Genomic DNA, 12796 nt, shown 5'->3' on the forward strand with positions numbered 1-12796 from the left:
TAATTACAATTTATGTATAGTGCAGATTTATCATCATTGTTTAATCTTTAATCCAAATTATAAGAGCATATTACTATACTATTCAGTATACAATATGCTCAGCTTAACAGACAAATAAAAAGTTTGCCTTTACATAAAAAATAAAAATTGAATGGAAAAAACATGTTTATAAAATTTTAAAACCTTTGCATGATTATATAAAATTTCCTATACTAAAAATAACACCTTTTTTATCAGTACTTGTGGTTCAAACACCATTTGGCCAAAGACAATAGCAAAACTTGCAAGATAGTTGCAAACTAGGCTATACTTTGGCATGCTTTCAAGGTTTTAACAGACAAAAATTAGCTCTACGCCTCCCTTATTTGCTATTGTTGTATAGATATTGGTGAATGATGTCTGCACATAATAAACCAAAAAAACTTAATTCACAGACACCTGCTACTGAATAAATAATACCCGCCACAAAAAGAGCTGCAATATAAAGTTAGTTTTTTTAAATACCCCACAAACAAGATATAAAATGTAATGAATTTTCCTTGTACTAAGTATCCAAATTTTTTATATTTTGATATTAACCCTTTTACCCCCAGGCTATTTGGAACTTTCCAACCCTTAATCCCCAGGGGTTATTTTTTTCAAGCACATTTTGCAGTATATTTTTTTTAAATAGCTCTAACACCCTTAATTTTCGTCATAGAGAGGTCAGGTTGGTCTCATTCTCTTGGAAAATGCCTGAAGTTTCTCAAAAAATTATCAAAAATATGCAAAAAAAAATTTAAATAGCAGTTTTTTGCAAGGACGTACCGGTACGTCCATGGGGGTAAAGAGATGAGTTTTGTGAAACGTACCAGTACGTCCTTTGGGGGTAAAAGGGTTAATGCAGCACTTTTCTTTCTTTTCATCTAATATACTCATACCATCTAGGTTTGCTGATACAGCTGTGTTCATATGGAAAGATGTGACTTTGTAGGAAACTCTCAGCTTTACAATGAACTGCTTCAAAATGTTTTCCCCTTGGTTATGGGGAATATTAATCAAGGAATCTAAATATAGGAAGACACACTTGACAGCTAAATCTAATTTGATTAAAGAACTCAATTCTTTTATAAACTTGAGAGTAATTTGCATTTTACAGGTTATTTTCCAAATTAGTGTAAATAATTTATCTAAAGAGGAGCTACAGCCATCTGTTTGAATAAGAGAAGTAATTCTGTCTAGTCTGTACAATGGGCATATTTTTAAGAATAGCCAACCATTAATCATGGTAAGTAGCTCAAGAAAGGCTTTCTTGTGTAGTAGTACAGTACTATATACTTTTTCTATCAATGCACAAGTTTTTTGGGAAACAGATTTTTGTTGTCTTATAATTCCAAGTCTTCCATATAATAAAATTTAAAAATTATGTCTTATGCATCCAAACATAGTCTTCAACATTAACATGCCCTTTTCTTGGTATATTTATTTTGATCCTTGTCTATTTATAATAAATTTTTTTGACAATTATTTCTCTTTTCTGGAGTCCTACTTTAATTTTTTACCTCTTTAATAGTCTCCCTACCTATTTCAACTTATATCTTATACAAATTCCTGAACACCATATGCATGAGATTATCCAAAGGAAATGTAGTGGCTTTTAACAGTGAGCCTAGAAGGTATGGTCAAGCCTCATGACCACCTGAGGTTCATCTGGCTTCCTTCTTAAAGCTAGTTAAATGTCGATGTCTATCCTATTAAAAAATTTACCATTTTCTTTCCCTGTAATAGCCATGCCCTTTTAGTAGAGTACTGTGTTTATATGGTGGGTATAATAATAAGAGTACTCGGGTATGCATAGTAACAGTTATTTCAGTTCCAAAGTTGAAACATGGTCAACAGCCTCTTAACATCCCTATCAAGTAAGGAGGTGGGAGGGAGGGCATAATAGGAACTTCTGATGAAAGAATATTAAACTATTTTGAATTTTATCTATTTCTTTGAGTCTCACCTTTGGTTTATATGGTTTTCTTCCACACTATGAAAGAATTGGAACTGATAAGGAAAGAGCAACTCAAACTAACAACTTAGCCTAACTAATTAAACCAATTAGCTTACAATCCCCTCCAGTAAACTTAAGCTTAACAGTAACGACCAAAAGCTAACAAGTCTCAAATAAAACATACCTCATGACTCCCTACTTGGAAAAATCTAATACTAAATACTCAAGAGGGTATAAAAATTAATACAAACTTGGAAAGAAATTTAGCAAAAAGAATTGCTCGCAAATCCACACTTTCAACACTTAACAATTGAACAATATAGCTACCAAAGTATCCAATACTGCAACTTTCATTGATAAAATTAATACTAAACAACCCCCTAATATACATTCAATACTACTTATACTATTATCACCCTGTGCTACCACCACACCTATAGTAACACCTATATGAAAGTAAGGCTTTACTTAAAATGATATTTTGATTATAAAATAAATTTTTGAATATACTTACCCGGTGAATATATAATAGCTGACGTCTCCGACGGCTCGACAGATTCCAAAAACTCGCGAGCGATCGCCGTGAAGGTTGCGGGTGTGCCCACCAGCGCCGACTATCGGCCAGATACCGCATATACTTGTAAACATCTCCAGTTCTTTTCAGTCCCCTAGGTCTCTATCGGGGAGGAAGGGAGGGCCTTTAATTTATATATTCACCGGGTAAGTATATTAAAAAATTTATTTTATAATCAAAATATCATTTTTAAATATTAAACTTAGCCGGTGAATATATAATAGCTGATTCACACCCATGGTGATGGGTAGAGACCAGTATTAATACAATAAAGGCGTATATGCTCTAGAGTTTTTGACAATTATTCAAAAAACAGACTTAAGTATAGGTACCTGGTAAGGAAGCAGACTCTGATTATTACTCTGCCTCATTAGTCCGCTTTCCTCACGAAGCCCAGCCATCCTCTCAGGATGCTGAAAGACTCCTAGGAGCTGTTATATCCAGGGCGAACACCCCTATAGCAGGACCTCATCAATACCCTTAATCTGGGCGCTCTCAAGAAACAACATTTGACCACCCGTCAAATCAAAAGGGATGCGAAAGACTTCCTAGTCTTCCGTACAACCCAAGACAAGATTAAAAACATTTCAAGAGAAGATTAAAAGGATATTGGGATTAAGGGAATGTAGTGGTAGAACCCTCACCCACTACTGCACTCGCTGCAACGAATGGACCCAGGGTGTAGCAGTCCTCATAAAGAGTCTGGACGTCTTTTAAGTAAAATGAAGCGAACACCGACTTGCTCCTCCAAAAGGTCGCGTCCATAATACTTCGAAGAGACCTGTTTTGCTTAAAGGCACCGAAGTCGCTATCGCTCTCACTTCGTGCATCTTGACCTTAAGCAAACAACGATCTTTCTCATTTAAATGAGAATGTGCCTCCCGGATTAAAAGTCTAATAAAGTACGATAACGCATTTTTAGACATGGGCAATGAGGGCTTCTTAACGGAGCACCATAAGGCCTCAGAACCACCTCGTAATGGTTTAGTTCGAGCTAAGTAAAACTTAAGAGCTCTAACGGGGCAAAGCACTCTTTCAACTTCGTTACCTACGATTTCTGACAGACTAGGTATTTCAAAAGATTTAGGCCAAGGACGAGAAGGCAGTTCGTTCTTGGCCAAAAAACCAAGTTGAAGCGAACATGTAGCTTTATTTGTAGAGAAGCCGATGTTCTTACTAAAAGCATGGATCTCACTGACCCTTTTAGCCGAAGCCAAGCACACCAAAAAAAAGCGTCTTGAGGGTGAGATCCTTCAGGGAGGCTGAATGCAATGGCTCAAACCTGTCTGACATTAGGAACCTTAGGACCACGTCTAAGTTCCAAGCGGGAGTTGACATACGACGCTCCTTAGAGGTCTCGAAGGACTTAAGGAGATCTTGGAGATCCTTGTTATTTGACAGATCCAAGCCTCTATGTCTGAAAACAGACGCCAACATGCTCCTGTAGCCTTTAATAGTGGGAGCAGAGAGGGCGCGAACATTTCTCAGATGCAGGAGAAAGTCCGCAATTTGGGCTACAGAGGTACTGGAAGAGGAAATAGAGGAGGACTTGCACCAGTCTCTAAATACCTCCCATTTCGACTGATAGATCCTGATGGTAGAGGATCTTCTAGCCCTCGCGATCGCTCTAGCTGCCTCCTTCGAAAACCCTCGAGCTCAAGAGAGTCTTTCGATAGACTGAAGGCAGTTAGACGAAGCGTGGGGAGGCTTTGATAAAATCTCTTTACGTGAGGCTGTCGCAAGAGATCCATCCGTAACGGCAGACTTCTTGGAACATCTACCAGCCATAGAAGTACCTCTGTGAACCACTCTCTCGCGGGCCAGAGTGGAGCAACCAATGTCAACGTGGTCCCTTCGTGAGAGGTGAACTTCTGCAGCACCTTGTTTAGGATCTTGAAAGGTGGAAAGGCATAAACGTCCAGGTGAGACCAGTCCAGCAGGAAAGTGTCTATGTGGGCTGCCTCTGGATCTGGAACTGGAAAGCAGTAAGTCGAGAGCCTCTTTGTCAGAGAAGTCGCAAAAAGATCTATGGTGGGTTGACCCCATGTCATCCATAGCTTCTCGCACACAGTCTTATGCAACGTCCACTCCATGGAGATGACTTGTCTTCTTCTGCTGAGGCAGTCCGCCAAGACATTCATTTTTCCTTGCACAAATCTCGCCAAAGGAGAGATGTTACTTGCCTTAAATGGAGTTCCTTCTGATCCGTGGATCAAAGACCCGAGCATTCCAGACTGTCCAGTGGAGCTCCCTAACCCAAAACCGAAGCATCTGAATACAACACATGGTTTGGGTTCTTGATCGCAAGAGAAAGACCTTCTCGAAGTCTGACGTTGCTGTCCCACCAAGTCAGACATGTCTAGACTGGGTTGGAGATTGGGAAAGAGATACTCTCTAAGCCCTTCTCCTTGTTCCAATGGTTTAGGTGAAATTGGAGAGGGCATAGGTTGAGTCTCCTCAGAGAGATAAACTACTCCAGCGATGAAAGAGTTCCCACGAGACTAGTTCAAACTCTTACAGAGCAACTGTTTTCCTCTTGCAAGTGAAGGACTTTTAACAGAGCTTGTTCCATTCTTGTGGGAGACGAAAAGGCCCGAAAAATCAGACACTGTATCTCCATTCCCAAATAAAGAATAGTTTGGGATGGGGTACGTTCACTATGAGACCTAGCTCCTTGGTTAGGTCTAATATCCATTAGAGGCTCTCCAGAGAGTGATATAATGACGACGCCCTGATTAGCCAGTCGTCAAAATAAAGGGAGGCTCTGAATCCTCAAAAAATGTAGAAAGCTTGCTACATTTTGCAAGGGCCTTGTAAAAACAAGAGGAGCAGGAATGAGGCCGAAGTACAGTGCTCGACATTGGTACATTACTTTCCCGTCCACAAACCTCAGATGTTGTTGAAAGTTTGGATGAATCGAGATGTGGAAGTATGCATCCTGAAGGTCGAGAGAGACCATCCAGTCGCCTTCCCTTACTGCTGCCAAGACAGATTTGGTAGTCTTCATCGTGAAGTTTGTCTTGACAATGAACACATTGAGCGCACTTACATCTTAAGTACTCCTGCAGTGAACGTGGCTGCCAGATCATTGGAGCCATCCCTGATAGCCTTGTTCCTGCAGTGAACGTGGCTGTCAGATCATAGGAGCCATCCCTGATAGCCCTGTTCATGCATGACATAATTGTACAGCAAAACATTGACAGCTGGAGAGACCTTCTGACTTAAGGCTCCCAGGGACCAACCAACAAATAAAAACTTCAAACGCTCGAAAAAAACTCCTAACAGGAGATGGTCTAGCTCTGAAGCCGACCATAAAATCTTGGAACGTCTCATGGCCAGGCGACGGGGAGAGTCTATGAGGCTTGAGAAGTCTCCCTGGGCAGAGGCAGGAACTCCCAAGCCGAGAACTTCTCCCGTGTCATACCAGACGCTCGCTCTAGAAGCCAGTTTAAAAGGAGGGAAAGCAAAGGCTGTCTCCCCCAAACTCCTCCTGGTGATCAACCAGTCGCCTAGTGACGAAGGCGAACGAGGAGCAGCAGTTACAAAATGGACCGGAAAAAGATCCTTAAAAATCAGCATGATTTTTTTAAAGTCCATAGAGGTCTGAGCAGCTTCAGGCTCCTCTCCGTCTGACAAAGTCCCCAAAGGAATATCAGTAGGAGGAGGATCAACAACTTCCTCATCTGAAGGAACCTCGTCCGACAATTGTCTAGTCTCATGAAAAGGAGAGACCTGCCGCCGCGGCAATGCTTGACAGGCAATGCCAACAAGCAAAGGAGCAGCAGTAGCAGTAGAGGAAGCGACGTCAGGTCGCTGCTGAAAGGACTGAAAACCTTGTGACTGTCCAACAACAACAACAGGAGTTGATGGACGCTCGATGTCACGTCGGAACTGCATTGACTGCCTAGACTGAGCAGTCAAAACAACCTTCGACTGCGGTGATTGACGTTCAACGTCAAGTCGAGGCAACTGAGCTGGTTGGCAAACGTCCTGAACGTCAACACGAGACTGCGGCAGCGGTGAACGTCAACTCGAGACTGCGGCAGCGGCTGAAAGTCAACACGAGACTGCAGCGAGGGAGGATCCATGTCACGTGACTGACGTGAAAAACTCCTGATTTCACGTTTCAAAGTACAAGAAACGTCAGCACTAACGTCAAACGGACGAGTAAATGCTCCTTTGGGCGGCTGACGGCCAGAGTCTCGTTTAGCGTAACGGCGACTCGAAAGCGAAGGTTCATCGTGAACCTGCTCAACGTCATACTTCTCCATAAGGGAGGCAAGCTTAGTCTGCATGTCCTGCAGGACAACCCATTTACGATCAACGGGAGTCGGAATGGGCCGAGACGACGGTAACGTCTGTGTTGGCAAAACATTGCCTTTACCGCGACCCTCGGACCCCGTGTTACGCTTGCGTTTAATAGGCGAACAGTCTTCCGACGACTGCAAAGGGTCAGAGCTGTCCCCATGGCTACAGCCAGGACGCTGGACCTGTCCTGAAGGGACTGACTTTCGCTTAAAGGGTCTAGAAACCTTGCGCCAAGGTTTCTTTTGCGAAAAGTCTTCGGATGACGAGGAGAACACAGTCTCACCCGTCTTATGGTAAGGGCGATCTTGACGAGAAACGTCCGATACCAAAGAGGGAACGTCTGTACGTTGGTTAAAGCCTCTCGTCCCTTTAAGTCCTACGACATTACTCCTCCCTGGTGCATGGGAGCCTGAAAGAGGTCTCGGACTAGGGGAGCGACAAGCACGAACAAACGAACCCTCCGCAACACAGCACATGTTTTCTTGCACTCACTTCACTGATATCGTATTTTTCAATAATTTCACATTAGGCATGAATAAAACTGATATCTACCTGAAGGACGCAATTCTCCCTTACATCAAAAGGTTATAATTGCGAAATGAGTCGTATAAAGTAAGCACATTAGTACAAAATGAAACACACATGCAAAAATCAAAAAACATATACATATACAGTGGAACCTCTACACACGAACGTATCTACATCCGAATTTTCCAACATCCGAAGTAAAATTCGAGCAAACTTTTGACTCTACACCCGAATTTTATTTCGACACACGAAGTAAACATTACGCCATTGAGCGTCGAGTGCTCAGTTCTCTATTTTTGTGTGTATCGTGTGGTTGTCTTCTGTTTGGTCTGTTATTAACAGTGCTTATTTTCTTCCTTTTCTCACATTTCCTTTTTGATTTTACCTATAATCATGGTGCCTAAGAAGCCAAATTTCAGTACAGGAAGAAGGCAATTCTTTCATTAGAATTGAAGCAAGTAATTATAGAAAAACATGAGAGCAGTGTGCATGTGAGTGATACTGTATGGCTAAACAATATGGCCGGAATAGGCCTATGATCTCGAGGATCATCAAGCTGAAGGCAGCCATTAAAGCAAATAACCATCAAAGGGGTTCACCATTATTACAAGACATCGTAGCAATACCCTGGAAGAGATAGAACGCCTTTTGTTGATAGGGATAAAGGACAAAGAGATTGTTGGCAACGATCATTTGTGAGAAGGGCCAGCGTGATGAACAGAAAGAAAGAAAAAAGTGAAGCAAAGAAAACCATGATAGCATTAACAAGCTCTTTTAAATAAGACTTCTCTCTTTTTCTGTGTCTCTCTAAACATAGCATTAACATGTTCTTTAAATAAAATCTCTCTCTCTCTCTCTCTCTCTCTCTCTCTCTCTCTCTCTCTCTCTCTCTCGTTCTTCTTCGCTGTTATAGTGTTAGATACGTCTATTATTTTTTTTTCCGAGAGAGAGAGAGAGATTAAACAAAAATGTGTTTAGAGTACATATGATTTTTAACAGCGTCAACGAGTTGAAAAACAATTAAATGTAACTAAGAAAGTAATAACAGCTAATCTGAATTCCTTTATTACCTAAAACAAATATTGATACAAACACACTCGTGTGCGTATGCACAAACACACACACACAGGTAAGAGAGACGGTCGGGGAGGAGGGAGAGATGGTGACTGCGATAACATACCGTAACTCGTCACTGAAAGTGATGAAAATAAAAAATCAAAAGAAAAAAGATGTAAAAAATATGAAATATAAAAATAAAAAAAAAATAATTAAGCTAAGTTAGATTAAAATTTCCGTAGTGTAAGTTACGGTATGTTATCGCAGTCACCATCTCTACCTCCTCGCCGATCGTGTCTCCTCGTGCGTGTGTGTGTGTTTGCGCATACGCACACGAGTGTGTTTGTATCAATATTTGTTTTAGTTAATAAAGGAATTCAGATTCGCTGATATTGTTTTTTATTAACTGTCTTTCAACTCGTTAACGCTGTTAAAAATCATATGTACACAACACATTTTTGTTTAATCTCTCATTTTTCTTTAATCTCTCTCTCTCTCTCTCTCTCTCTCTCTCTCTCTCTCTCTCTCTCTCTCTCTCTCTCTCTCTCTCTCTCAGAAAAAATTAATAGACGTCTCTACACTAACAGTGAAGAAGAACAAGAAAGAGAGAGAGAGAGAGAGAGAGAGAGAGAGAGAGAGAGAGAGAGAGAGAGAGAGAGAGAGAGAGAGAGAGAGAGAGAGAGAGAGTATTTATTTAAAGAACATGTTGACACCATGTCTACCTTCTCGCCGATCGTCCGTCTCCTGACATAGCAAATCCTACACCTGCGTTGGCCTGTCTCTAAGGTAAAGTGGCAATAAAACACATTTTTTATTTATTATTTCTTTATAATTATCTTTTTTACATGCTTCTTTCATATTATGCAGTTATTTTATTGTTATGTATAATTATGTGTAGCCATTTATTAAGGATTTATTATGGGTTTTTAGGCTGAGGTACGAATTAAATGAATTACCATGTATTCTTATGGGAAAATTCGTTTCTACATCCGATCATTTTCTACATCCGAAGTTGGTTGTGGAACGAATTAAATTCGTATGTAGAGGTACCACTGTATATCGAATAAAACGGAAATATATAAAGTTAGAAAGGATCAGTGACTGGGGAGGAGACTAAACTCTAGTTCACTAAAGACTACGTTTTCAATCTCTCACCGTACAGTGCCTTGGGATGAGAATAAAAACTAAAAAAGTTTTATCTTTTCTCCCCGTACAGAGACTTGGGACGAGAGTAAAAAACTGAATCAAGAACAATGTTACTCGCTCCCAAACTCCTTACTTGGGACAAGAATAAAGATCGGATCGTTCTCTCTTTCTCTCTCTCTCTCCGTCTCTCTCTCTCTCTCTCTTGTCACACACAAGAGAATTGCCCACTCACCCTTCGTCAATAAACAGGTTATTTGACCAAAGGAAAAAACTGAAAGGACTAAGAAATTGAAAATTAATAAGTTCCTTTAAATTAGTATTTAAAACACTTCAGTTTGAAAGAAGAATGAACAAAACGTCAAAATCGATTTACTCTTTCTGCAAAGTGAAACCGTGATTCTCTCTTTCTCTATCGTAACGATAGAGCGCAAACTGCGTAGCATAAAACAGCACGAAGACTATTCAAAGAATATATTTCTTAAAATATTTTCTAAAAAAAAATTAATTTCATAACTCTTACAGAGCAAATGATTTAAACTTAACGAAAATAAAAGTTGAATGAGCTCAACGTTGTTTAACTTCGGTTTCCAAGTTAGGACCGCCTACATCTCGGACTAGGGGAGGAATAGGTAAAGGCCGCATATAAACAAAACATAAAATTTATCTTGATGTTTAGTATAAATGGAAAGCTAATCGAAGAGGCCTAATAAAGGCGGGTGAGATATAAAATATATAGAGGAAAATCTATAATTATCAACAATAATTTATAACGTGATAAAATAATTACTAAAAGCCTTAAACACACTTCCGTACACTGAGGGAAGGGTCGGCCATCTTTACTCTATGGAAAAACCAGAGATAAAAAAGCAAGGGCAAAACACTTTTCCTCTCCTTTCAAAAGCATTTCTTTTGAAGATAGTATTGAATAATCCAACACGGCGAAAGCAATAAAACCAAAACCAAGTACTTCACCAATTCGGTAGAAAACTCGAAGTCATAAAGCGAGTGGAATCAACTTGTCGATGAAACCGACAGAGAAGAACTGGAGATGTTTACAAGTATATGCGGTATCTGGCCGATAGTCGGCGCTGGTGGGCACACCCGCAACCTTCACGGCGGTCGCTCGCGAGTTTTTGGAATCTGTCGAGCCGTCGGAGACGTCAGCTATTATATATTCACCGGCTAAGTTTAATATTTAAAAACAGTATTTGGCGAAGACTAACTTGGTACGCCACTGACCTGCAGCCAAAACTCTTTCCAAAGGATGATTTCTACAGAGATGAAAGGAAGTAGCTGCACTTCTTGTATCATGAACCTGAACCTTAAAGTCTTTCATTGACCTGAATCAAATTCTCTAAGGGATTTGGTCACAAAAAAAACCCTAACAAGACAGGATGAATCCTATCCTTACAAAACAAATTGGAGACTTCTTCCCCAAGATTTTTAATGTTGCATAAATAAAACAAACTGCTCTAATTAGACAAAGAAACCTATCCTCTAAAGTACAACAAGCATTTTTCTCAAATGAGGAAATGTAATCCACAAGCCTAGCCCTCTCTGCATTTCCCCCAAAACTAGATACAAATTTGTTTTGTTTTATTTAAAAAAAAAAAAAACATTGGGCAAGTCCTACATTTATCCAACAATCAATAAACAAAAAAGTATGAAATAAAAAATACACAATCTTGTATGTTGTAAACATAAGGAATAATTCAGCAGATACTACTTTATCTCAAACACCCTTTTTATGATAAAGTAACAAAACTTTTCCTACCTTTGTGCTTCAATTCATGTTTTTGAAGAAGAGCTTCACTTAAGAATGAGCGATTACAGAGAGAACACTCTACTGTCTTCTTTTGTAATCCACCTGGACAAGCATGTTTCTGCAATCCCTCTTTGCGTGCAAATACCTTAAAATACGAAAATACAGTGAAAGTCTATGAAATTGTTTTTATAGCATTGAAATAATTCCAAATAAGGAAATAGATCTGAAGTCAAAGAGTAAACCCCCACAAATGTCCTGCCATATATACAGAACCAAAATGAGTCAGATGGAAATAGTTAAAAGGTACAGAAACAGAATTACAGCTGGACTATACAATGCAGCATCTCAGAAAGGGATATATAATAGTGAGACATGGTGGTGGAATCAAAGACATGCAAATAGCTTTTCAGGAAAAGTACACTCCATTTACGCTGTCAGAGGACAGCCAGACAAGACTACTGATTAGTTCCCAGTTTTAATCATATCACAAAGATGATGATTTTGAATGAATGGCATCTATTAACAACTAGAAAGGAAAATCAAACTGGTAATAATAATGTAATAATAAAGTGGGTGAAGAATAACAAATAGTATTAGAGGGATAAAGTTCTAATAGCATGAAAATTTATAGATCAAAGTTATTAAGAATAAAATGTGCATGACTGATGCACTTTTTTTTACAAATATACCTAATGAAGAGAATGAATTTGACTTCAGGACGTTAATACATATGATGGGTCATTAAATAATGTGGCATCCCAAAAGGTTAGCAGAGCCTTAATAAGATGATTAAAGGTAAATCTCGAGGCCCATCACAAATAAACACCTAGGAAAATATAGCTTGAGAAAGTCACTGGACCTGACTACTTTATAATGGAGACTATGGTAAAGAGAAGAGATAGAATACACGCAATATTTCTAAACTAAAATAGGTGTGGCCATAACGATTTTCTCCTAAACAGGATGAAAATTTGGAAAAAAGTTTATAATGTTGGATAGCCAATTTAGACCACACAACAAGGGAAATGAACAAAAATACAGCTGGAGGCTTAAGTGACATGGCAGAAAATTAACTTCTGTCTACAGTTCATCGTACACAGAAATTTATACTATGCATTCAGCAACCTCCTACAGAGAGGAAATGATGCATAAATTAAACTTTACAACAGTGTGAGTAATAGCTTCTCCTTTACTTCAAATCTTGTTAATTCCTTTACTCTGGGGAAAAACATTGGTCTGAAAAGAAATTAATAATCCAAAGTTATATGAAAAAATATTTAATTCAATAAATATGGAAGAGTCATGAAAGGGATGGTGGGTGAAATAACAAGTCTGAAAGAAAATGTTATTTTTATTAATAAAATAAATTTTTGAATATACTTACCCGGTGATCATATAGCTGCAACTCTGTTGCTCGACAGAAAAACCTACGGTCAAAATA

General features: G+C 39.2%; 1 protein-coding gene across 3 annotated transcripts in view; it reads right to left on the minus strand.

Moving 5' to 3' along the window:
- LOC137628757 (PR domain zinc finger protein 15-like) overlaps positions 1 to 12796 on the minus strand; it is a 97201-nt gene that overhangs the window by 22214 nt on the left and 62191 nt on the right. For all 3 annotated transcript variants that reach the window (XM_068359947.1, XM_068359945.1, XM_068359946.1), the window contains exon 10: positions 11365 to 11500. In XM_068359947.1, coding sequence (XP_068216048.1) covers positions 11365 to 11500 — 136 coding nt within the window. The remainder of the gene's footprint in view (positions 1 to 11364; positions 11501 to 12796) is intronic.

This window comes from Palaemon carinicauda, chromosome 36, assembly GCF_036898095.1.
Source record: "Palaemon carinicauda isolate YSFRI2023 chromosome 36, ASM3689809v2, whole genome shotgun sequence".
NCBI lineage: Eukaryota > Metazoa > Arthropoda > Malacostraca > Decapoda > Palaemonidae > Palaemon > Palaemon carinicauda.